The sequence below is a fragment of the Thermobia domestica genome, chromosome 13, assembly GCF_964235325.1.
Source record: "Thermobia domestica chromosome 13, izTheDome1.hap1.1, whole genome shotgun sequence".
Taxonomy (NCBI): Eukaryota; Metazoa; Arthropoda; class Insecta; order Zygentoma; family Lepismatidae; genus Thermobia; species Thermobia domestica.
The window spans coordinates 177155120-177182857 of record NC_137466.1 but is presented as its reverse complement, the minus strand read 5'-3'; the positions used below and the strand labels follow the sequence as shown (position 1 = coordinate 177182857).

The window sequence follows — 27738 nt, the reverse complement described above, 5'->3', positions numbered from 1 at the left end:
GTATGGGTAATGGCCTGTTGCCACAAGCCTTCCACTAGACGAAGACCGGGATAGTTCACTGATGTCGAGACCTGCGTCACTCACTAGTCCTTCCGCCAACTCTGCGAGAAATTTTCTGAGTGGTGGTTTTATCATCATCTTTTTTGTGTAGAGAATGTACGCATTGACAATTGCCAGATCAAATAACCGAAAGAAAACTTTTTTCCACCACTTCACTGATTTTCTTCGAAAACTGTAGTACGACAGCATCTGATCCGACTTATCGACTCCAATCTTGTATGTGTTGTAATCTACAACGGCGGCTGGTTTTATTGTTTGATGTCTACTTTTCGAGTACGACTGTTGTTCCATCATTTTGTCATTATGAGCTGTACTTAGAATGTATACATCTCTGACATCTCTCCATTTTATTGCCAATAGATGTTTCCTCTGCATTGTAACATGTTCACCCTTTTTCATTTTTTTTCTGAATGCTTCCTTAGGCATTTCTTTTCTATTAGGCATTACTGTTCCTACAGCTTTTGTATTACAATTCCAAAGGTGATCAAAAAGTGTGGGACTCGAAAACCACCTGTCCATGTACACGGTATACCATTTGTTTTTTACTTTGTCGCAAAGTCTGTTCACAACATTGAGTGCCGTATTATGTTGTGGATCATCCGACTGCGCACCTGTATAAATTTCAAGATTACATACAAAACCACTTCTTGCTTCACACAACTCAAACATTTTTATTCCATACTTCTCCGGTTTCCCTTTCATGTACACTCGAAATGCTACCCGGCCGCGAAAGGCGCAGATTCTTTCATCAACTACGACACATTCTTCTGGAGTATATAACTCTTGGCACTGACGCGTGATAATGTCCAAAATTGTACGCACTTTATGTAACGGATCATATCCTGGCTCTGATTTAGGCACAGCAGTGTCGTTATCGTTCAAGTGAAGCATGGCTAGAATTTCGAGAAACCTGTCCCTTGACATACCGAGAGAAATTGGATAATTAGTTTGCAAAATAGGATCTGTGCTCCAATAATCACGTAGAGATGGTTTACGCACAAGACATGTATGAATCACTATTGCAAAAAATTTCTTTAGTTCTAATACATTTACGGGTTTCCATTTCGCAAACATTGATTTTGTTTTCAGTGGACCCTTTTCTTTCATTTTCCGAATCTGCTGCTGTGCGTATCTGTTTGTCTCTCTTGAAATAATATCAAAAACGTGTGCACCAAAAAACAATTGAAACATAGCAAGTGCTGAAGTTTCACCATGAGCACTGACACTTATACCGGGTTTTCCGCAGAAAACAGGCTTTGTAGTTTCCTGAATATTTTCAGTCCACCCCAAGTCTGAATCTGTGTTCATACGGCGAACCCGTTTCCGAATACGCGGAACTACTTCTTCCTCAACATCAGAAAACTCGCTGTCCCCATACTCCGATACGCCACTGAATTCGTCAGTATCGTAAGCATCCGAATCGGAATCGTACACAAGTTCGGCAATTCTGTCTTCATTGAGCGCCAATGTCCGCAAATTATGTTGTTTCTGCACAACGCCTTTACTTGTTGATGGAATATTCATTTTTCAATACCCGAAATTACCAAAGAAAAATACGAAAATTAGCCCGATCACAACACTGTCAAAACTGATACTGTTCTAAAACATCACATCTGAACAATATACATACTCACTAGAAGAAAACAAAAACAAGAAGGAAAAAATGGAGCTTTTATTTATCATGTTTCTGCTTCAGAGTGTGATCTGACTAAACACAAAGAAACCATTCTGAGAACGCATTCCTCACACTCTGAAACGCAATTTATGTGTTGACAGAAATTGCAGACTAAACAGAACATACACACATAGGGTTACCTCCATACGACTCAGGAAGGAACCACGAAGGGATTACAAGTCGAGCTGACTTCAAGGTCATCACCAATTTTTTTCCCTTTAATTTTTAAAGGCCCCGTCATATATGTATGACGATCGGATTCAACGTGATTTAAAGGCCGTCATAAATATATGTCGGTCGGATCGAACGTGTTAATAATTAATTAACATGAATGATAATTAAAGAATTGGTGGAATGAAATTGTGTGAAGAAACGGAGAACCCCGAGAAAACCCACGAACACGGTTTTGAGCACCACAAACTCATTAGGCCTGGGATCAAACCAAGACTTCTAGCACCAGAGATTAGGGCTCTACTACCGAGTCACCTGCCCCCTTATCTTTAAAATTTTTTTTTTTTTTTTTTACCTTTCACCAGTAACATATGTCTAACTTCCAGAAGTATCATATATCAAACGAGTAAAAATATATGAAATATATCCACATACATTTTATTTGTTACTTGTATTGGGTTTGTGATTTAAGCTTTTGTTCTTTTTATTTAGATTTTATTATTATATGCCTAATTATGTTATTAGTATTAGAAGTACGTATTTCTGTCGACGAAGAAGATGGTGGTTTGCTGCTACTCTTATTTCCCTTGACTACGTTGGCTTTACATTGACCATTCGGTAATGACTTGCCTCTGGGATTACAAGCAGACTAGTGTTAGTTATTAAACGGTGTGACAAACATCTTGGCATTTGAAGGCGGCGCTCCAAGTTCCCTTTAAATGCTGTTAGCAAATGAGAGGCCAGCGGTATTGCCATGTTTATTTTGTACACATCCACGTCTATCCCCTGTCAACTGATCGCGCTGTAGTTTGTCTCCTTAGCCATAACCACACCCCTTTCCCGCTTGGCAACGTCGCGCCAGAACTTGCATTTTATTCGTTCAGCTGAAATGCCAAGGAATGCCTCAGTGTGGTGTTGCGGCGACCACATACTGTTTTTATTTATTACTTTTATAAATAAACACATTTTATGGGGGAAAATCTTTTAACTCCGCGTCTGGGCTCACCATTTAGAAAAAAAAAATCTGACGTCAGCGAGACTGAAGCTCAATCTACAGAAGAGAATTTGGAAAAGACAAGTATCGCTTGTCTTTCCTTCTCCACTATCTCTAACATCTAATTCGTTTCCGTTCAATCTATCTTATTCTCTCTATTCTTTTCTACACCCGCATTTCGAAAGCGTCCTGCCAATTTCATCGAGTTTGAGTAATGTCCATGTTTCTGCCCCTAAGACAGCACACACGAAACACTTCCCTGAACTCATTATTCAGGACCTACAAAATAGATTTTTCTTAGTATTTTTAATTCAAGAGTAATTAGATTTTAAATTTATTTTCACATCTTCAGGTAATTCTAAACATTTTCATATAGTGATAGATATACTGACAGAAATTAAGGAAAAAACCTACAACATTTACAGAGTAACATAAAGTAATATGAGACACAGTGTTCAAGAGTGCCGTAACTTATGGGGAACAAGAGTACATCTGACTCTTCTCATTTAAGCTTCTCACAGTTTGAGTGGAAGCCATTTCAAGATAAAAGTGTTTTACTGTATATGAAACGATACGAACATGAATGTATAAATGAGACATAACAAAAGTCCACTGAATCCCAAATGCAACATAAAAATATTTTAAATGAAAGGCAAATATAATTTAGGCCCATTTCCGTAAAATATCTACTACGTATTAGGGCTCCCAAAAGTAATATGTATTTCTTAATCATTAACTTGTGTCAAATATTGTTTTTGCAACGTAACTTGTCAATTAATGGAATGGACTTACCATACAATTTCCGAAAGAAGTGAAAATAATTTAAGTTGATGCTGCCCTATAATCTGAACAAACTTTATTTCCCAAAGATAAAGTATAAATGTAATCTAGGCCTTACTTTAGTGAAATGCTAGTGTTAATCCCTAGAAATACAAAATTTCAAATTCCAAGGAAGGAAACTTCATATTTTTCTAGGGGAGGGCAATTTTCTCTTGGAAGGGAGTCAAATTAATTCTTGTCCCTCAAGAAAAGTTCAAAGTTACGGTGCTTGTGTCCATATGTATTCAGTTTTTAGCAGTCATTCTAAACGAATATTTACAAAGAGTAGACAAAGTTCGAAAATAACGTATAATTTCATCCTGTCTTACTGAGTGTCTCTGTTATCCCGAATAATAGTCCAGCAGTACTCTACTAACATTGTGGTTATCAATTTCCCTTCATATCATATTGTTTCTACGCAGTAACTATGTCTTTATGAAATCTTTCCCCATAAGTATTCGATACATCACTGGAAAGAAGTTCGGATTTGTATTCCTGAAATGTAATTTCCAGTATATATTGCATCATAGAAGTTCGTTGTTAGCTTTGATCACTTTATTCACAAATTACTTTAATTCGAGTCCATTTTCACATCCGAGGAAGCTTTGTGTTACTTTATTGCAATATACCCATACTTCGTACAAATCAATCCTGTCTTACTGTAATTTTAAGGATAACATTTCACACTATGTGAACATTAATGATAACTTCTTTAAAAAAGCCAGAAATACAAAAGCCAAATTTTTCAACAAATTTTCTATATTTGTTGCAAATAATGATGTCTTATATTGTTCATACGTTCAAATTATAATTACTGGAGTTACTTAAATTACTGAAAATTATTGCAAAGCTATCCCGGAAAGCAAAATCCCGATTTCGTATATGAATTTACAACAGTAAATTCCTTATTATCCATTCATATTACTCATTTATTCAAATCACAGTATAATCATTGGTATTAATAGAAATTGCTGGATAACCCTTCCTACATCGAAATTCTTATTTCAGAGTTGAATTTACCATTCTAATTTTTTTATTTTTAGAATTACTCGTTTTTGTCTCAGAAATTGGACTGTTGTAACAGCGTAGCTTGTCTACGTCTGAATATACAGTAATATAGAATAGATAGATAGATATAGATATAGAAATAGATTAGTTCATATCACGAAAATTTTAATATATAATGTCATCATAAATAAGTGAAAAAGAATATAATTTTATATAACATGAGTGTAATGAATGTCTGTGTTGTTTCTTTGTTTTAGTTGCTTTGATTCTTGGGGGCCAGTGTGAAGGTGATCATCAAATCGGGCCAACTTCTCTGTTCTACCAAGATTGTCCTTATTCAAATATTGAAATCCTTGTGTGTGGATCAGATGGCAAAGACTATTTTAACGAGGAATATCTCAACTGTTTAGCATTGAAGCATCCTGAAAAGAGTTCAGTATTATTTAACTATTATTTTTTTTTAAAATCTGCTTTAGAATTAGTTTACAAACAAAATAATATTTTAGTTCAAAACATTTCTGAAAACTCAACTGAACAACGATATTGTATTGGCGTCTATTGACGCCAATGGTGCACTAATAGTTACCCTTTCATATGCTTGGCACAATAATGAGTGCTTGGGAGAGATTTAAATAAAACATTGCGCTTTGTAAGGAAACGTTCATTTGGCGTCTAGCAAAAATTTTTATGGTGGATATTATATTTTTCCTTCCCGTAGTGTGTCATTACAAAAAAAGAGCCTTTTTTGTTTTAGACAAACAAATTTTTATATCTGAAGCACCTATTATAATGTATGTTTTTACAGATAACGTAATAAGACAATTTAGCATTTAATAACCACGTTCGACTTCCTTTTTTTTTTAATATGGATCAACGCACAGGACATTATATGATTTGCAAAGAATGAGCATTTTAGAGGGTGCCGGCGTAGGATTCTCTCTCTTGCGGTATATTTGCGATTGTGCTTAACGTGCATTACTAGGTTTCTTTCTATAACACCCCTGTGTATTGAAATTCCTCCTCCTCCTCAATGGGGAAATCTGAAATCATCACTGTTTGGAAATATATTTGACTTTCTTTTCACTTCGCTTTCGTGATGCAACACCGGCAACGTCTGTAAGCCTTGTTTGTGAAAAAATGAAATGGAATCTTTGAGTTTTACGTCCCACGATTATGCCGGTTAGGCTAAAGGAGACGGTGATTATGAGAAATGAATAAAATGGTGGAATGAAGAAATTGAGAAACAAAAAGTGACAAATGACTCAACAGATTATTTTCTAGAAACGTTCTTTCGTTCTGGTGGAAGATAGTATCCTAGCCATATAATGCATACTAAGAAACAGTGCACGAAAAATAGTGCTATAAGGACATTCGATGGGTATCTGGACAAACGTGATATGTCCATTTTTCTTCGAAAATCAGGTTTTGACTGATATGGATAATGTCCGAAGGGTTTTTGCATTTGTAGCACATTACATAAAAACAAAAGAACCTCCAGCAAATATTCCATTAACAAAAACAAAGTTTTGCATGAACCTCTGATTTATGAGATGCCTTGAAGTTTGTATCCTGCAAAAATTACGAAACGGACATATCATCTTTGTCCAAATACCCATCGAAAATTTAGATGGTCCATACTGACAATGGCAAGGAAGAATATCACATCTACTGATGTGATGTCATTGCACCGAAGTAAGAAGTGATATTGAAATGCTTTTTCTGCATAAAAATAAATAAGAAAAATAGATAATAAAAGTAACAAAAAGATATATACCAAATACATCATAATAATCTGTTTAACTACAAATTCTTCCTCAAGAAACACTAATACAGTAATTTATGAATTGCTATATCTGATTCGTCATTTAATTGTGCTTTAAACTTAATTTGCTAATGTATTTAATTGCTTATTCTTTTTCTTCCCGAATAACAGATTTAACTTTAGCCAGTGAGTTTCCTTGCGTCTGCCAAGAAGCTCTAAAGAATACACAGGAAACACCAGTATGTGCAACGAATAAGAAATGGTATCCCAATGATCTTGCTATCAAATGTATTCGTCAGCTCTCACCAGGTTTGACTGTTTTCAGTTTTCATAATTGTGTATATATATATAATTTTACTTTTGGAATACAGTTTAAACTTGGTAGATTTCCAAATACCTAAGTTGAAGGGAAGCGATTTCCATATATCTATACACTTCAAACTAATGAATAAAGATCTATTCATTGATTCGAAACTGTACACTTGTAGTGCACAGCTTTACAGCAACATTACACCGTTATTCTCAAAGTCAATAGCAATCACTATACAAATTGAAAGTGAATAGCAGGCACTAAATGTAAACTGTATACTATATACTTACCCTAATGATGAATAATGTATAATGTTATTATTTATCCTCTTTTGTTGATTCTTTTGAAATATGCTGATTTATTTTGTTTCCTCAGTAAATATACGAATACGTTTTATCTTATAGCTTTCGCATGTATGTTATTGTCAAACGCGTTTTCGTTTCGGTGTCAGGCTTTGCATCGAGAAGTTGAAATGCGTTATCCGTATTTGTTCCAGGATTAAATCTCGACCAGGACTAGTTCTGTGTCCTCGCGCATTACGGTTGTGTAACGATATCGCGACCGGTTGTGTGACATAGATGAATATTTGTATTTTGATTTTTGAATTCACACTGCACATCACTCGTCGCAAGTATCTGAAGCGCGAGATGTGAGATAGCACACACTATATTAAACAAATCTTACATGGAGAAAAGAAAACGTTAATACCAAAGTGAAATAATGGATTTCTATGCTTGTACTCTGAAACAAGTTCAAGTGATACCACTTCATACTTAAAAGTATCTATGTCATTGGGGAAAGTTCTATATAACAACACTCCTGCTATTATCAATATTTCAAATTTATATTTTATCAGTTGACATCGGTTTCACGTGATTTTGGAGTGGCTTTTTAAAATTAGCTATTAATTTATAGGGGGAGAAGTATTTTCTCGATTATTGTCCTTCCATGGTGCGTGCGATTTCAAATTTGACAACCTTGGGTGGTTTTCTCAACATTGAATACTTAACAGTGACAAAGTTTGAACATGATTCGTTGAACAGTTTAAATGAATTAGATGAAATGTTATTTCAATGATTAGTCTATTTCATGTCAATGTAAGTGCATTTCCAAATCTGACCACCATATGTCTACTCATTAGTGGCTCACTCTCACTGAGAGTTTACTTTTTAACAAAATTCATGAACATGATTTTATTAAATTACTTATTACTTTTCTTTAGTTTGGAATGTTGAAGAAAGATGTTTAATTTATTATTAAAAACAATCATTCAATAACATCTGGCGATGAATTTTTGGATGCTTGGAAGTTCAAGTTAGGTTTGTTAACATAATAACAAACCTTTATTTGAGTTAAATATAGTAAATATGTAAATTTGACTACATCTCTTAATTTGGTCACATTATTTGTAGACTGTTCATGTAGCTCTGCATTATTACGTTTTAGTAAATTGGTCAAATTTGTATCTTGAACAATTTTTAGAGTGACTAACTTAAACAGGTTTCACTATAATATTGTCCAACCATGAACATGTAAGTTCAGTGAAATTTCCTAATTTTTATCAGTTCATAACCAATGTTTGTACGATATAAGTAAAAAGAAAATCAAAATTTAACAATTAGTATTGTGCATGTGATGGTGCTGAAATGATTACGAAGATATTTGAAATGTGCACCTATGTACGAAAAAGCAAGAAAAAAGAAACTGAATTTATCACGAGTCTCGAGTTTTTACGTAAGTAGGCGTAATTAGCAGTTTTTACTTTTCAGTACATATTGTTTCTTCCTTACATACATTTTGCTAATAGAGCTAAAGCATCTGAAAAGTTGGATCAAAGAATACTCGTTTTTGCATCTATTTAAATTAGAATTTTTCCCAAATTACTGCTGCAGCAGAGTGGCTAACAAATTATCTATCATCAAAGAATACTCGTTTTTTGCATCTATTTCCATTAGAATTTTTCCCAAATTACTACTGCAGCAGAGTGGCTAACAAATTATCTATCATCAAAGAATACTCATTTTTGCATCTATTTCCATTAGAATTTTTCCCAAATTACTACTGCAGCAGAGTGGCTAACAAATTATCTATAATCAAAGAATACTCGTTTTTGCATCTATTTCCATTAGAAATTTTCCCAAATTACTGCTGCAGCAGAGTGGCTGGCAAATTATCTATCATCAAAGAATACTCGTTTTTGCATCTATTTCCATTAGAATTTTTCCCAAATTACTACTGCAGCAGAGTGACTAACAAATTATCTATCATCAAAGAATACTCGTTTTTGCATCTATTTCCATTAGAAATTTTCCCAAATTACTGCTGCAGCAGAGTGGCTAACAAATTATCTATAATCAAAGAATACTCACTTTTGCATCTATTTCCATTAGAAATTTTCTCAAATTACTACTGCAGTAGAGTGGCTAACAAATTATCTATCATCAAAGAATACTCGTTTTTGCATCTATTTCCATTAGAAATTTTCCCAAATTACTACTGCAGCAGAATGGCTAACAAATTATCTATCATCAAAGAATACTCGTTTTTGCATCTATTTCCATTAGAAATTTTCCCAAATTACTACTGCAGCAGAATGGCTAACAAATTATCTATCATCAAAGAATACTCGTCTTTGCATCTATTTCCATTAGAATTTTTCTCAAATTACTACTGCAGCAGAGTGGCTAACAAATTATCTATCATCAAAGAATACTCGTTTTTGCATCTATTTCCATTAGAATTTTTCCCAAATTACTACTGCAGCAGAGTGGCTAACAAATTATCTATCATCAAAGAATACTCGTTTTTGCATCTATTTGCATTAGAAATTTTCCCAAATTACTACTGCAGCAGAGTGGCTAACAAATTATCTATCATCAAAGAATACTCGTTTTTGCATCTATTTCCATTAGAAATTTTCCCAAATTACTACTGCAGGAGAGTAGCTACCAAATTATCTATCATCAAAGAATACTCGTTTTTGCATCTATTTCCATTAGAATTTTTCCCAAATTACTACTGCAGCAGAGTGGCTAACAAATTATCTATCATCAAAGAATACTCGTTTTTGCATCTATTTCCATTAGAATTTTTCCCAAATTACTACTGCAGCAGAGTGGCTAACAAAGTATCTATCATCAAAGAATACTCGTTTTTGCATCTATTTCCATTATAAACTTTCCCAAATTACTACTGCAGCAGAGTGGCTAACAAATTATCTATCATCAAAGAATACTCGTTTCTGCATCTATTTCCATTAGAATTTTTTCCCAAATTACTGCTGCAGCAGAGTGGCTAACAAATTATCTATCATCAAAGAATACTCGTTTTTGCATCTATTTCCATTAGAAATTTTCCCAAATTACTACTGCAGCAGAGTGGCTAACAAAGTATCTATAATCAAAGAATACTCGTTTTTGGACCTATTTCCATTAGAAATTTTCTCAAATTACTACTGCAGTAGAGTGGCTAACAAATTATCTATCATCAAAGAATACTCGTTTTTGCATCTATTTCCATTAGAAACTTTCCCAAATTACTACTGCAGCAGAGTGGCTAACAAATTATCTATAATCAAAGAATACTCGTCTTTGCATCTATTTCCATTAGAATTTTTCCCAAATTACTACTGCAGCAGAGTGGCTAACAAATTATCTATCATCAAAGAATACTCGTTTTTGCATCTATTTGCATTAGAAATTTTCCCAAATTACTACTGCAGCAGAGTGGCTAGCAAATTATCTATTATCAAAGAATACTCGTTTTTGCATCTATTTCCATTAGAAATTTTCCCAAATTACTACTGCAGGAGAGTAGCTACCAAATTATCTATCATCAAAGAATACTCGTTTTTGCATCTATTTCCATTAGAATTTTTCCCAAATTACTACTGCAGCAGAGTGGCTAACAAATTATCTATCATCAAAGAATACTCGTTTTTGCATCTATTTCCATTAGAAATTTTTCCAAATTACTACTGCAGCAGAGTGGCTAACAAAGTATCTATCATCAAAGAATACTCGTTTTTGCATCTATTTCCATTAGAAACTTTCCCAAATTAGTACTGCAGCAGAGTGGCTACCAAATTATCTATCATCAAAGAATACTCGTTTTTGCATCTATTTCCATTAGAATTTTTTCCCAAATTACTGCTGCAGCAGAGTGGCTAACAAATTATCTATCATCAAAGAATACTCGTTTTTGCATCTATTTCCATTAGAAATTTTCCCAAATTACTACTGCAGCAGAGTGGCTAACAAATTATCTATCATCAAAGAATACTCGTTTTTGCATCTATTTCCATTAGAAATTTTCCCAAATTACTGCTGCAGCAGAGTGGCTACCAAATTATCTATCATCAAAGAATACTCGTTTTTGCATCTATTTCCATTAGAATCTTTCCCAAATTACTACTGCAGGAGAGTGACTAACAAATTATCTATCATCAAAGAATACTCGTTTTTGCATCTATTTCCATTAGAAATTTTCCCAAATTACTACTGCAGCAGAGTGGCTAACAAATTATCTATAATCAAAGAATACTCATTTTTGCATCTATTTCCATTAGAAATTTTCTCAAATTACTACTGCAGTAGAGTGGCTAACAAATTATCTATCATCAAAGAATACTCGTTTTTGCATCTATTTCCATTAGAAATTTTCCCAAATTACTACTGCAGCAGAGTGGCTAACAAATTATCTATCATCAAAGAATACTCGTCTTTGCATCTATTTCCATTAGAATTTTTCCCAAATTACTACTGCAGCAGAGTGGCTAACAAATTATCTATCATCAAAGAATACTCGTTTTTGCATCTATTTCCATTAGAATTTTTCCCAAATTACTACTGCAGCAGAGTGGCTAACAAATTATCTATCATCAAAGAATACTCGTTTTTGCATCTATTTCCATTAGAATTTTTCCCAAATTACTACTGCCGCAGAGTGGCTAACAAATTATCTATCATCAAAGAATACTCGTTTTTGCATCTATTTCCATTAGAATTTTTCCCAAATTACTGCTGCAGCAGAGTGGCTAACAAATTATCTATCATCAAAGAATACTCGTTTTTGCATCTATTTCCATTAGAAACTATCCCAAATTACTACTGCAGCAGAGTGGCTAACAAAGTATCTATCATCAAAGAATACTCGTTTTTGCATCTATTTCCATTAGAATTTTTTCCCAAATTACTGCTGCAGCAGAGTGGCTAACAAATTATCTATAATCAAAGAATACTCATTTTTGCATCTATTTCCATTAGAAATTTTCTCAAATTACTACTGCAGTAGAGTGGCTAACAAATTATCTATCATCAAAGAATGCTCGTTTTTGCATCTATTTCCATTAGAAATTTTCCCAAATTACTACTGCCGCAGAGTGGCTAACAAATTATCTATCATCAAAGAATACTCGTCTTTGCATCTATTTCCATTAGAATTTTTCCCAAATTACTACTGCAGCAGAGTGGCTAACAAATTATCTATCATCAAAGAATACTCGTTTTTGCATCTATTTCCATTAGAATTTTTCCCAAGTTACTACAGCAGGAGAGTGGCTACCAAATTATCTATCATCAAAGAATACTCGTTTTTGCATCTATTTCCATTAGAATTTTTCCCAAATTACTACTGCAGCAGAGTGGCTAACAAATTATCTATCATCAAAGAATACTCGTTTTTGCATCTATTTCCATTAGAAATTTTCCCAAATTACCCCAGATAGCAGAAACAGCTTGCCACAAGCATGATATAAGCTTGTCGTGACAAAGATATAAGCTTGTCCCAAGCTTGTTACGACAAGTCTGTAAGCGTATATCAAGGCTGATTCAAGCGACGAAGTTGACAGGCGACAAGCATATTGTAGGCTTATACTGTAAGATTGTTTCAAGCTTGTCAGCTCAAGCTTATTGCAAACTTGTTACATAAAGCATGCTACAGGCTTGTTACCTCAAGTTTATTTCAAACTTGGTACGTAATGCTTGCTCCAGGCTTGTTACCTCAAGTCTATTTCAAACTTGGTACATAATGCTTGCTACAGGCTTGTTACCTCAAGTTTATTTCAAACTTGGTACATAATGCTTGCTACAGGCTTGTTACCTCAAGTCTATTTCAAACTTGGTACGTAATGCTTGCTCCAGGCTTGTTACCTCAAGTCTATTTCAAACTTGGTACATAATGCTTGCTACAGGCTTGTTACCTCAAGTCTATTTCAAACTTGGTACGTAATGCTTGCTCCAGGCTTGTCACCTCAAGCTTATTTCAAGCTGTCCACTTCAAGTTTAGCACATGCTTAATATGTCTCGTTTATTGCAAGCTTCTCAGTAAAGCTTGATACAAATTTATTTCTGCACGTGAGAAAATGATTCATCTGCTTGGCGACATGTATAATGTTTGATGTGAAGGTTAGTATAATGTTCAATGTGTAAGTTACATAAATGATGGTGTGTATTCTTTTGCATTTGAGGTGTTTAGATATTGCCATCACTTTATTGGCATTATTTTAAATATATATAGGGGAAACCATACCATACTTACTATTAATAGTAAACATAGTAGTAAGCTATGGTTTCTGCAATATTTTTAAAAGAATGCCAATAAAGTGGTGGCAATATCCAAACACCCACAGATGGCAAAAGAACACACACCATCATTTATGTAACTTACACACTGAACATTATACTAACCTTCACATCAAACATTATACATGACGCCAACCAGATGAATCATTTTCTCACGTGCAGAAACAAATCTGTATCAAGGTTGACACTACTGGGCCTCACATCAAACCTTATACAAAATGAAATCAACCTCATATAGACAATAATCCTGCAAAAATAAACGTAAAGGTGACGACGAAAGAACTGTTAAACCTACATAAGCAATGTTCTGAAAAAGAATAGTTGTGTTCGGTCAAAATGAAAGCAAAATATGTATACTTTCACAATCTGTATTATGCTTCTTTCCTTCGTCCATTATGCGTCTTTGCAGCACGAGGTTCAGGTTTATTTCTGTTGAGTAACATTATTGAAATATCATGTTAAATTATAAATCCATGTCTCACACAACATTGGTGTTGAATATATACCCCATACTCCAGTCTATTGAGATTAGTATCTTATCTCAACATAGAAAATAACACTTTTCCTGAGTTCCTTGGTGAATATACTATGCGACCTGGCAGATCAGCATCCAATTAGTTTACCATTAACCACAGTTTGATGTTGAAGTTGAGCGTCCAGTTTCAGCACGAAGTTTTACATGAGACACTGACCTGTAGAATCCGAACAGTAATGCGTTCAGTGTTTGTAAGATCTTCCACTGGGAATCGACCACGACCCTAGGCGCACCAAAGACGTACACCACTAGACAAGCGTCAAGGGCTAAGCAAACTTTTAAATTATCAGATTTCAGGAAAGAAAGAAATATAAATTAAATCCTAGAACCACTGCTACACAGGGTGCGAAATACTGAGGATGGCCATTCCCACACTTCAAAATTTTGGAAGAAAATTCATCCTCAATAATTTACTGGAGAGATAAGGTGACATCGACACTGTCAGAAGTATACAAACTATTTACAGTAAATCTGTACAGTTAGTGGACAACCTAGTGGATAAGCATTATCCCTAACCTTACATATATCAATAATTTTGGATGTTCAATATATGAAATCTTCATTTCAAAACTTTCCAGTGCAATTTTTTTTTTTACTTATTTATTTACTCCTATCTCTCCCCGATCATAACTGTTATGATTTCGCATCCTGCTGCTACATAATTGAAATAAATTATCCCTACATTCTACGCAATAACTGATATAAGGTTCCATGAAAACAATCAGCTTGTATTACAATGTTATTTATTGAACTTATTTACATATTTTGTATTATTTCTAACTTATTTCCTTAATTGGGTTCCTCAACTTCAACGGTGTGACCTTCCACTACAGGTTTTGAATTTCTTCGTTCTCTGCAAAATAACGATCATAAATACGTACTGAAAAACATGTAATTGATTGCACAGTTAAAAGAAAACATTCATATTGTTTACCTTATAAATACGCTCTCATTAAAATACATTATTATTCTTTGAAGTAAGTGCCACACAAGGCAACAGAGTCTGGCACTCGTTTTCAGATCTGGTGATCCATGGCTTGGAAGAACTCCAAATATGATCTCTATAGCATTACGGTAGAATTTTTTATAGTGAATTAATATTCCCTAATCGAGCTCACCTATTCAGATGTTAGATTTGTAGTGTGACACTTCTTATTCAAAGTGTCTTGACTATGTCAAATACAATATAATTCATCTTCCCATACTGAAAATTAATAAAGTAATTTTAAACACTACTATACACAAACATTACCCAAACACTCTTTCGGTTTAGCGGCATCCCTTATATTCTACATTTTACGTTTTACAGCCTTATTTGATTAAATTTTGACGATCACTCATAAGAAACACTTGAAAGGAAAGAATCGCGTTTGTTACAATTACAACATACTCTCCCACAGTCTGATATTAAGTCGTCTCGGGATCGCACGAATCTGTCTGGGTCATACAGGGTCAGGGATCTGACTACTTCGGGATCACGAGTCACGAAGTATGTTACTCGTTTCATCACTGGTACCACTGCATGGTATTTATTCACTTTACCTATTTCAATGTTCTAATGAAAGTAAATTTTCAGTAAATTTTTTTTTTAATTTCCTAGCTGAAAATGTGCATTGTTCTGTGAGAGCATCAATTGAGATAAATCCAGAAAATGTCATATTGACTCACTCGGTACTGTTGTATAAGCACGGCGTTACGAAAAACAAACGAAGTAATCACTGATATAAGAAATCACTGAGAGATGGAAGAACAAATATTTACTTATTTCTGTAATTTTCTTTCCATGCCTTGTATGAAATGCAATCTGATCTCACGATTCACAGGAAAGATAGGTCATAAGTGTGTGAACCTATATACCTTGTATTCTTCACGGAGCAACATAAATGGCAGATGATGACCTACAAGGCGTTATCCTGCGTCACGTACAACAGAACGCATGGGAAAGTGTAGTTCGCAATTCACAGGAAAAGTGTAGAATTTACTAAAGTAGGCACCGTGTACACGGACAACTTCGTACCATTTTGCAACGAGTTTGGAACATACCTTAGAGGTTCAATGAAATATTTCTCTTTAAAAATAAAAAATAAAAAAGTTACTGGTGACTAATAAATAAAGAGGTGCTGAACAACAATTCACTGGAATTATTTGTGACAGTAAAACAAACGGATTTTAACCCTGTGCCTTACAGCGGAGGAATACATCTTTGCAACGTTTCATTCTTTCAAAACACAAGATAGAAAGACATGCATATTGCCTTCATCATACATATCAAATGAAGAAGGGATGACTCATTACCGTAAATGTAACACTAAGTTTATTTGACCCATATTCTTGGAACGTCGTGTCGGAGTCATTAGCGTCGTTTCACAATTCATTATAGAGAAGTAATAAATACTCCTGCGACCTATCGACCTAGTTCTTTATATCCCATCTTTGAAAGCAGAAACATTTCTCAGTGTACATGGCACAAGGCAGGCAAATCACTTCATTTATTTCAATCCAGTCAAATTCTGAATGCATTTTAAGACCTATGTCTCCCTATTTATTTTCCTGGTAATTTGTTGTTGAGTGTTTACGTATACGCATACTTTGGCGTGCTCCATCCTATTGAAATCTTTTTGTCTTTGGGGAAAAACTACTCTTAGTTTTTTTAAAATTTATTTTTATTACTGCCACTGCTGAATGAAGTCTTTATCTTGTAGATAAAACATTAACCTTGTTTCTTGTTCAATTTTGGTGTTGATTACTTCTTTTTCATACTGAATGAAGTCCTATCTTCCGGGAAACTCGGGAATGTCTTTGTAAGAGAGAAATGTGCATTTACTATTATTTTGTCTTTTAACAAAATTTCCTAACTGCTGAAGTCTTTATCTTCTAGGAAAAAAAACTGTTTCTTGATTAGTTTTAATGTTATTTTACTTCTTTTCTATCTCCTGAATGAAACCGTATCTTCTGAGAAGGAAAAAAAAAAACTACAATACCATCTGTATCTTAATTAATTATAGTACTTTATTGCTTGTTTCTATACTAAAGGAAATAATTTTATCGTCTGGAAGATACTGCAATTGCATATTTCTCTATTACAATGGCATTACAGAGTTTTCCAGAATATAAGATGGTTTCATTTAGTATAGAAAAGAAGTAATTAACTCTAATCAATCAAGAAAGAGGGTGGTATTGTAGTTTTTCTCTCATGAGATGAGTTCGTTCAGTAGATAGAAAAGATGTAAAATAACACTAAAATTAGTCAAGAAAAAAAGAGGTTAGTTGCTTTCTGTTTTTCATGCAGCAGGTAGGAAATGTTTTTAGAAGGCAAATATAACAGTAAGTGCCTATCTCTCTATTACTCTGACATCGCAGTTTTCAAAAAATGAAATTTCCTGCAGTATAGAAAAGAAGTAATCAACACCAAAATTAATCAAGGAATAAAAGTTATTCTTTTAAAAAAAAAGATTTCATTCAGCAGATAGGAGTAATCAAAAAATAAAATTAACAGAGGTACTTTTTCCAGAAGACAAGAAAATAAAAATGTAAACAGTAATGAATCTCGATTTTAGTTAAAATTTCCATCCTCCGAGGAAAGTAACAGGCAAGTTGCTAAATTATAAGGGATAATAAAATAATAAATACATACAAGGTAAACATTTCATCTCATTTCACTGTGTACTAATACATGAGTGCGTAAAAATGAACTCATCTCGCTATATAAAATACAAAGACCTAAGTGATTGAGTGACCGACAGATCTTTGCACAGGCCAAATCGCTTAAGATAGACAAGTTAAATATGGACAGTACATGGGATTTGTTACGTAGGATACCACTAAGGAAGGACTTTTGCAAATTCGACAGGAAGGGAAGGAAAATAGGTGTGGGACGTATTTTTAAAATATGACCATATCTCCGAATTCCTTAAGGTTACAGACTTGAAATTTGATATTCGGATGTCTCATTTCAAATAATTTGACATATTTAAGCGGTTTTTGATATTTTAGTACAAAGGAAAAAAAGAAAAAAAAAGTGAGAAAGAAAAGAAAAGGAGTGAGGATTACAATTATTATAAGATGTCGAAATCTCTGAATTTATGAAGGTTTGAAACATGAAATTTGGTATTTTCATATTATTTAAAATAAGTAGATAAGAATTTAAGCGCTTTTGAAATATACCTCGGAGGTAAGAAAGGGGGGTGGAAAGAAAAATGGATAGGGATTATAATTATTATAGTAAAGTATTTAATCCCTTAAGGTGAGAGATTTGAAGTTCAGTATTTCCATTTCTCATTTAAAATACTTTGCCACGTGTTTCGGTCCTTTTTTTTCTTTTTTGACATGCTAGTAAAAAGGGAAAGAAACGATGTGGAGAGGAGAAAAAAAGGTGGGATTACAATTATTCTAATAAAATGTCGATATCTCTAAATCTTTTAAGATTTGAAATATGGAAGTAACTTCTCATTTAAAATTATTACAAAAGCGTTTTATGATACATATCCTAAAAGGAAGAAAAAGGGAAGGATTACAATTATTATAATAAGATGTTCATATCTTGGGGTCCGGGAAAGTAAGAGGCATTGAAACGCTGTAAATTTCTTTTTCCTCCAAATCCACAGAATTCTATGCATATGATATTGATCTAGTGACCTATAGATGTGAGAAATGTATTGAATACAAAACGTATATGTAGAGAAGAACGCGTCCATGGACTAAGTTGCAGATCCCTAGCTTATTTAGTGATGGTGAGAACTTTCCGATCTCTCTCGTGATTGTAAGGAAAATAGGTAAAACTATACTTACCTACGCAGTAGTCTAGGCTCCGCCTGCTGGGGCCAAACACCCAATACTTCCTTCACCGTTTCTTCTGTTGCGACGGTGTACATCTTACGAACAGCAGCTGAAAAGAAAGATAGAATTTCAAGCAAATACTAGCGATTTTTATTCTTAAAAAAAAAAACTGTCATTTGAAATAAATTTCTCTCTTAAATAGCTTTACGGAATTATGGTATGGTTTCTAAACATGGATACCTAGAGCTGAAACTAATTCCTATATTATTTTTCAAGTCACCTAAGCTAGGCCCCTATTTTATGATTTTTATGTAAGGGTACTATAGAAAGTTATCTTCCACCACACTTTTGGTATATTATATAATGGAAAAGTTACATTTTTCGATACAAGTGTAACAAGACTTTCTTCCGGTGCCCTTAGTGGTGATATGGTTTTGAGTCAACGTTTAAAGTCACCTTAAATAACACTACAAAAAACACATTAGGTTTTGGCTAACTTCGTTGTCACGGAAAATTGAAAGATGAAGACGACAGAAAGACGAAAGTTTGACTATTCGCCGTCTTGAAAGCCTGCAACTTTTCTCTTTTTATACTAGAATTATGGTAACTTCGAAAGCTATGTTCTTCTAGTGTTTTATCTGCGTTCCAGTGTTAGACAAAGAGCTCTGAAATTTTGCACCTTTAAAATATCGGCAGGGGAGACAGTTTGGCATATTATGTAATACTACCAGACTAACAGTGTTGCCAACCCAACAAAGTTATATTCGTGTGGTAGACAGTATCAAATTTACAGGTATACACGAAAAGTCTGGTGCAAAATTATACTTCACAGTAGTGATTCCTACACTGTACTTCAATTTAAATTCGTTGACACTATTGACTTTATTTAGCCCTGGAATCATTCCTACCTTGGAATTTTATTTGGTTTTAGATTTTCCGTACACCTTACAAATTCTTTTGAATGCTTTTTCAAGCAAAGATTTGTTTAAATATGTACTTTGCCAGTAAAGCTTTGTTTACAACATAGAGTGTTGGATCAGTTATTGAATTTCCTATACATTCTACACAGATGTTATATTCACCCAGTAAGGGTGAACACATTTACATATTTTACTACTTGACAGTAAAAGAATCATAAAGTACTCAAAGCATACTTTATTCATGAAGAATTACTTCTGATTACTTGGGACATACTAATATGAGAACACACGTCCAGTACGAGAGAAGTAAGACTTAATAATTAGCAAACTGGAATTTTGTATGGTTACTAGCATAAATAAATAAATGAAGTTAAATATTTCAGTACAACTTTTCAAATCAACTTACTGTTGATCTTATTGCACATTTGGTTGGACCCAAAGGTGTGCTTTTTTGCTTCATGATCCTTGGTTTCCTGCCAGAGTAGGAGAGTTCCATTGCGAGTTTGTCGCACAAAGTTCTTCTTATTGCATTGTGAGCGAAACCTTTTAAAACCCTTACCACCAATTGACAGTAATACTTTTACCTGAAAGAAAGGAAAGTATTTAGATCTAATGCATGCTGAAATCAAAAAGAAAAACAATATATATAAGGGTCCGTATTGTTATGTTTTTCTACCAGTGGAAAAAAAAACGAAGCATGAATGAAACTAGATTAATTTTTAGATACCGTAATGTGAAGTGTGAAAAAAAAGGGGGTGGGGTTCTGAGTTTCACGGAAGGCCATATCAAATGGGCTACGTGACTAACAAAAACTGTTTGCCTGGGATTTATTTGGTAACTTTCAGCTTTATATCGGAATAGCGGTTATTTAAAAGGACCATTGTCCGTTTGAATTAGAAAAAAATACTATATATATATATATATATATATATATATATATATATGTGTGTGTGTGTGTGTGTATGTGTGTGTATGTATATGGAAATTACATACACTTCCAAAAGTAACAAGTAACAGTGGGTTAATCAGTGCTGCCAACAAGTAGTGTCAGAAAATAGCTAAATGACGCACAAAAACTAGCTAAAAATGGCTCAACTTACCTTAACTTATAGGTAACAGAATTTAGGAATAAAGAAACTAAATATTTGGTACTTTAAGTCTACTAGTTTACAAAGATGTTTTAATATTATTTATCTTTTGATATCCTCAAATCAAACAGTTTCACAATACAATTTGTTCCTTCATTGACTAGAAGTAATAAAATCTCTTGAATTATTTTCAACTTCTAATGCTGGGTATGGCTTGATAACACTATTGATCTATCACAAAAATATATACATGCACATGCACGCATCTCAACAAGAAAAACTCCACCCAAACTAAAAATACACTAGAAACTAATCAAACAAATTGACTATGGAGAAACCAGATCCAGGAATCGCAATTTACCGTGACGGATAGGTGAGACTGATAAAAGATACCTAACTTACTGTGACAATGTAAGTGCTGTTGTAAACAAAAGAATTAGAAAAATACCAAGATAAACTACTTTCTTTTTAGGTTTTTCATATTTTCTTTAAAAAAAAAAAAAAAAAAAAAATTGACTGCAAAAGATTTAATTGCCGCCTAAATGACTATATTAGCAAGTATGAATGGCAAGTTGACCAAAATTATAGTCCATAGCTAATGCACATGATAATGGCTAAATTGGCAAAAATGGAGTTGATGCTAACATTTAGTCAAAAGAGAGAATGTTCCAAAAAGACGTAAATTAAAAGATATAACAAAGATTTGAAACCTGCTTCATAACTTGTACAGGTTTGATAGGATACTTACATATTTCTTTCCGAAGTTAGGTTCTCCAAGCTTTCTCTCAAATGTTTGAAAATCATTCAACGTTCTCAGAGGCAGAAGGCCAAGAAGTTCGGATTCTTCGTTTATGGTTTTTGCTTTCACACTCACACCATTACTTAGAAGTGTGTCGACCTTCTTCTCGACGGAAGATACTCTTTCACTAAGGTCAGCTAAAGTAAATTGCATTTGGCCAAATACCATTCTGATATCTGCAATAAATTTTAGGAAATATAGTTTTGAAGGTGTTAATATAACTAGAAAATATATTATTTCACAAACCATTGAAACAATTAAATGTACATTCATGTTCAAAATGATTGTCGCATATCTATAACTGTCTTCTTGTGGAAAATTTTATAGGGAAAGAATTATAAGCACGTAAATTAGAATGAGTAAAACAAATGGACAAGAAAGGTTTATTTTCGTTTTATTCTTCTTATTTACTGCTGTTTTGACATGAAATTTGCCACATACATGTCTTTGCCGATTATGCACATACCAACATTATAAGAAATACAGGGCGAATACGTTATCAAATTTTATTCCTACAACAACATATTTATAGACATGCGACAATAATTTTGGACATGGGTGTACGTTTGTGGTGGAAAAACACCGTGTGCGTAGATTTTCTCAGGGTTCTACCGTTCCCCTCCACTTTCATCAATCCATTATTTAATTCATTCTCATCATCACCGTCTCCTTTAGGCTGCCCCGCATAACCGTGGGACAAAACTCAAAGATTTTATTTAAATATGAGTTCGCTGTTCATTTAATCAGAAATCTTGGGGGGAAAAGTGGGGAACAATTAGGAAGACGTGTGTAGAAGACCACTACGTTGCAGAATTATGACCAGGTCATTAGAGTATGACGTCATTCATCAGCACTGCGGAAGGAAAGGGTTGATTGCTCAGAGGTAGAATGTTGCCTTTTGGTGCGACGGATCTTTGGTTCAATCTCCGGCCTTATGAGTTTATGATGGACAATATCATATTGGTGAGGGTTTTCCCGTTCTCATGCCACTAATTCCTTCATAATCATTCACTATCATTAGTCATCCGTGTATCTTAACATTAACCCTAGGAAGACTAAACTATAATTGGTCACGTGAAAGACTAAGGGGGGTCAATTTTGCTCGTGGTTGTAAATTCCAATTTTAACCCTACTAATGTATTTTAAAGTTATTTAATGACTGCTACTAATAAATGTGAGTTGTAAAATTATTTTAAGACTTGTGAAATTTTATTTTAATAGGAAATATTACAAGTCCCAGTACAGACTACTATCGCATTTGGTTAGCAGACATGAAGTAGCTTGAAATACATTAGCGTTTGTAGACAAGTTACTATACTAAACCTGAGATTATTACGTTTGCTCAATGTATAAAAGTAGATTATGTTAATTTAGTCATCCATTCAAAGAATAGATAAGTTTACATGATCCTTTCAAAGTAAAACTGTACTCCTCTTAACATTTCTAAGTTGCTAAAAAAAATGTACTTAGTCTCCTGCGCTAAAAAAAAAAAAAAAAAAAAAAAAAAACTACCACAATAATGTGCTTTCTAATAAAACTAAATTTAAGTTTAGATTACAGAAGAAAATACAAAAAAATTGAAACGTTGTAAAATTCATTTGTTCGGGCAAAGAGAAAAAGAAAGTGCGGGCAAATTTGACCCACCTTCGTCTTTCTATGGTTAAGGACATAACAGCGGGGTTATGAAGAACGGGACCTACAGCTTAAAGTGAGATCCGAATCACTACTCAGTTTGCACTCGAGAGATATTGTTCTTCATTTGAACTCGAAACCAGAATCCCTTGATAACAAAGGCGATAAATCCACAGATCCATCATCCACAGAGGTCAACTGATAGAAATACGTTGCAGTGATCTTGCATACTTGTGGATATTTTAGGAGCCACTTAAGAACCAAAAGGGAAAGAACTGCAAAATGGAATCACTCTATAGTTATACACATTAAATCAATGGACAATTTTAAAAGACTATATAGTACAGAAGATCTAATTTAGTCAGTCAGAAATATAGGCTTAATTTAATTGCTAATCAATACAGGAAGTGACTAATAGTTCTGGACCATTCATACTATCTTTCTAAATAAAACGTTTTATTATTATTATTATTAACAAACCAGTCAAACCTAATAGAAATCTCTGTTTCGTCGATCTACTTTCCAATGTTATAAATTTAGACACTTAATCAGCTTCTGTGGAAAAGTTTTGCTGACCGTCCGCTAGTGTGGCAGCGCACTACAGGCAGTTCGGCGGGAACTCCAAACTTGATAAAATAAAATCACAATTAAAGAGACAAGTTAAAAAAGTATTTTTCACGAATCCCACCCCCACTCAACTTGTGGACTATCATGCCTCCGACAAGGAAAATTCAAGCTTAACCAACGCTGAAGGAGTACACTGCTGAATAATTTATGATGTAATGGCAAATCATTTGCAGAACTAGTTGACCTATGACCTCTAGTTTGAGCGAGTTGCGTTCATTTCTCGAGGTTGCGACCTTGTTCAATCGAATCATCAGCCTCAAATTACTTTTACTCTTAAAAAAAGGGGGCAACGGTTACTCCACTTTAATCTAAGGTAAACGTATTTAAACAAAACAAAAAAAACACGGTTTTGGCCAATCCTGGAAAATAGCGTTATTTCTTTATTACATCCGTTCAGATTGCAAATATTTTTCTGAGATTTTAGATCCAGACTTCATTCACCTGGTAGAAAAAAAAAAGCACTAAAATCAATTAAGAGACAGAAGTTACTGTTTTTAGAGGATAAAAAGATAAAAATGTAAGCAACGAAAAACCTAGTTTTCTTCAAACTTACATCCTCGACTTCTTACCTAACAAACTTCAAACTAATATGCCAACTTATTTTCGCGTAATAATCCATTTTGAATTATTATTAATATCTAATAAGTAATTTTTCGAAATTCATCGTTCTTTTACCGTAAACCCAAAAGTCCATACCCGATCGAACCTTTCCTTGCACTTATTGTAAAGCGATGAAATGAGTGATATCAGTTAATCTAAGATTGATGAAGTATACCTTAGAATAAGTAATTGTTACTAAATAAAGTCGGACATAAGTATTTATATTCTTCAATTTTGCCCCCAACCTCCGAATAAATATGGAAGAACATAAGGAACGAAAGATAAGCATGATGCATTCTAAAATGAGTGAAATGTCCAGGCTTGCTTGCTGCATTTAAATATCATCCGTACCGATTCTTGGGGAAGCCACATCAGTTAAAATTTTTAGTGTATCGGTGAAAGCTAAAACAAGAAATCTTAGGCAATGTATTAATTCAAAGCAGTTTTCTCCTCGATTGTAGAGATAAAACGTAATTTTCATTACTTTAGCGGACGGCTCTCCAAATTTAAATCGATTTTGTTGATTTTTTCACTAGATTTGGGGAACTACTTTACAAACGCTTCACGAACCACAGCTGAGCGAGCGGAGGGGATTAGAAGCCCCGTAGGACTCGTTTTTTCCCCTTATCTTTTAAGTTACACACAATTGGCATTGCAGCCATTGTAGACTGTCATTTTCCAAAACTTAACATACAAATACTGGCATTTCGTTCCTTGCTTGTATTCAACCGCCTTCCGCCCTGGCAAATAGCTCCACCATAACATACTTACTTTCCCATGTATACTCATTTGCACATACAATTTATTGAGTTTAAAACACTTACATTATCATTTAACTACCTTCATTATTAATATGGGGTTAACTTTAGCAGATGACTTTACCTAATTAAATAAATTATTTTAATGTGTTTAGACTTCATAAATTGTATCTCTTATATAGAATCCTACGAAATGGAAAATTAAGTATGTTATGGTGGATCTAATTGACAAGGCGGTAGGCAGACGAATACAAGCAAGGAATGAGATGGCAGTAAGTACAAATGAAGCTTTGGAAAATGACCGTCTGCAATGGTTGCAATGCCAAACGCGTGTAACTTAAAAAGTAGGAAAAAAAAACGAGCCCTGCGGGGCATCTATTCCCCTTCGCTCGCTCAGCTATACTACGTAAAGTTTTATGTAACGGCATATTTTTTGAACTGGGGGTGACAATATTTTGCTTAAATTTTGTACTTTCTTGGTATATATTTTGTATTTTTTTTTATGGTTTAGGTAGGTTAAGTTAGTTTGGGTTAGTTTAGGTTAGGCTGGGTTAAGATACTTGGGCATTACTCGAGCAGATGGTTCTACCAAATGTTCACACATTGCATTTCCCGGTTCCTTTTTGTAGAATATCTACTAAATGAGAAGCTAGTGCATAAACCACGAGCCAACTTGTGCTAGGTGGCCACAAAAAGCACGAATGCCATCTAACCGAGTCAGGGCAGGAGTGTAGCTGGGAGTCCCGAGCGGAGCGAGGGGATGCGTACGTAGAGAGCAGGCGTGTCAGCGACGGAGGACATGCACATAAACGAGGAAAGTGGAAAAATACATAAAATATCCGCAATAATTTTTACATGGTGATTTTACCTGAATTCGTACTTTCTTCCTATATTTTCTGTTTTTGATGATTTAGGTTAGGTTTGGTTAGTTATGTTAGTAATTACGGTTACGTAATACCAACTCATTTCTCCTGTAAACACGGTGGTTTTACCTGATTTTGGCCCCCAAGTTCCAAAATTCTCTATATGTAACAGTATTATCTCAAATCTAGTGAAAAATGACCATAAAATCGATATAAATATGGTACAGCCGTATGCTAAAGCAATGCATTAACAGTTATCAAGTATTCCACCTATAAATTTTTAATATGATAAAGCCGTCTGCTGAAGTTAACCCTCTAATTTTTGTACTGATATTCAGGGGTGCCCGAGGAAAATTTTCTAGGGAGGGGCCCATCTCAATGGTTGCTATATTACTCCTGGTATTTAATATACATGGTTCCCTATATTACGTATACATTTTCGTAGGCCAAAGGGGGCCCGGCCCCCCCCCCCTTCGGGCGCCTATGCTGATGCTAATTGTCAAGAGCCATCACTGACTTTAAAGAATCCAATGGCTAAATATGGTATACATTATACGGAAGAACACACTTAAAAAAAAGAAAACAACATAAAAGGTATAAACATAAAATTCCATCCATATTTGAAAAGTAATGGAGTAATACTATCCTAAAAGCGCTCAGCGCACTAGTCTAAAATAAAAATCACCTTTTTATTTTGCAACTAAAACTAAATTAGGGCTTACTATTACATTCTATACACAAAGCTTACCTTTGTTTACCTTTTGGAAGAAAACAAGCGCCAAATATCTAAGACTACTCACCAATCCTACAGATGGCTCCATTTTCTAAACAATCGACAAACGTCAAGCGTTTTGAATCAAGCTTGAAATAGGCTTAGTAGAAAGTTGATAAATTCAAGCTTCTCTTCAAGTTAAAAACAAGCTAAAATAAACGTTGATTGTCGCTTGTCGCATTCAAGCTTCTTTTCAAGTTAAAAACAAGCTAACATAAACGTTGATTGTCGCTTGTCGCATCAACTGTACATTGCTAAGCCAAAATCAAGGGAAAGCGACCCTTGATTTAAGCTTACATGCTATCTGGGACTACTGCAGCAGAGTGGCTAACAAAGTATCTATCATCAAAGAATACTCGTTTTTGCATCTATTTCCATTAGAAACTTTCCCAAATTACTGCTGCAGCAGAGTGGCTAACAAATTATCTATCATCAAAGAATACTCGTTCCAAATTACTACTGCAGCAGAGTGGCTAACAAATTATCTATCATCAAAGAATACTCGTTTTTGCATCTATTTCCATTAGAAATTTTCCCAAATTACTGCTGCAGCAGAGTGGCAACTAATTATCTATCATGAAAGAATACTCGTTTTTGCATCTACTTCCATTAGAATCTTTCCCAAATTACTACTGCAGCAGAGTGACTAATAAATTATCTATAATCAAAGAATACTCGTTTTTGCATCTATTTCCATTAGAAATTTTCCCAAATTACTACTGCAGCAGAGTGGCTAACAAATTATCTATAATCAAAGAATACTCGTTTTTGCATCTATTTCCATTAGAAATCTTCTCAAATTACTACTGCAGTAGAGTGGCTAACAAATTATCTATCATCAAAGAATACTCGTTTTTGCATCTATTTCCATTAGAAATTTTCCCAAATTACTACTGCAGCAGAGTGGCTAACAAATTATCTATCATCAAAGAATACTCGTCTTTGCATCTATTTCCATTAGAATTTTTCCCAAATTACTACTGCAGCA

The 27738-nt window shown here is 34.1% G+C and overlaps 2 protein-coding genes across 2 annotated transcripts in view; one reads left to right on the top strand and one right to left on the bottom strand.

The window, feature by feature from the left end:
- The window catches only part of LOC145667865 (uncharacterized), a 58186-nt gene that overhangs the window by 11727 nt on the left and 18721 nt on the right, over nt 1–27738 (top strand). Inside the window, exons 2-3 of the mRNA XM_081735297.1 lie at nt 4985–5158; nt 6661–6798. Coding sequence (XP_081591423.1) covers nt 4985–5158; nt 6661–6798 — 312 coding nt within the window. The remainder of the gene's footprint in view (nt 1–4984; nt 5159–6660; nt 6799–27738) is intronic.
- On the bottom strand, nt 14540–22966 carry LOC145668785 (uncharacterized). The gene is made up of 4 exons (XM_081736949.1): nt 21448–22966; nt 20018–20195; nt 18704–18800; nt 14540–14768 (listed from the first exon to the last, which is right to left on the bottom strand). The coding sequence occupies exons 1-4, from the start codon at nt 21769–21771 to the stop codon at nt 14705–14707; spliced, it is 663 nt and encodes a 220-aa protein (XP_081593075.1). The 5' UTR covers nt 21772–22966; the 3' UTR covers nt 14540–14704.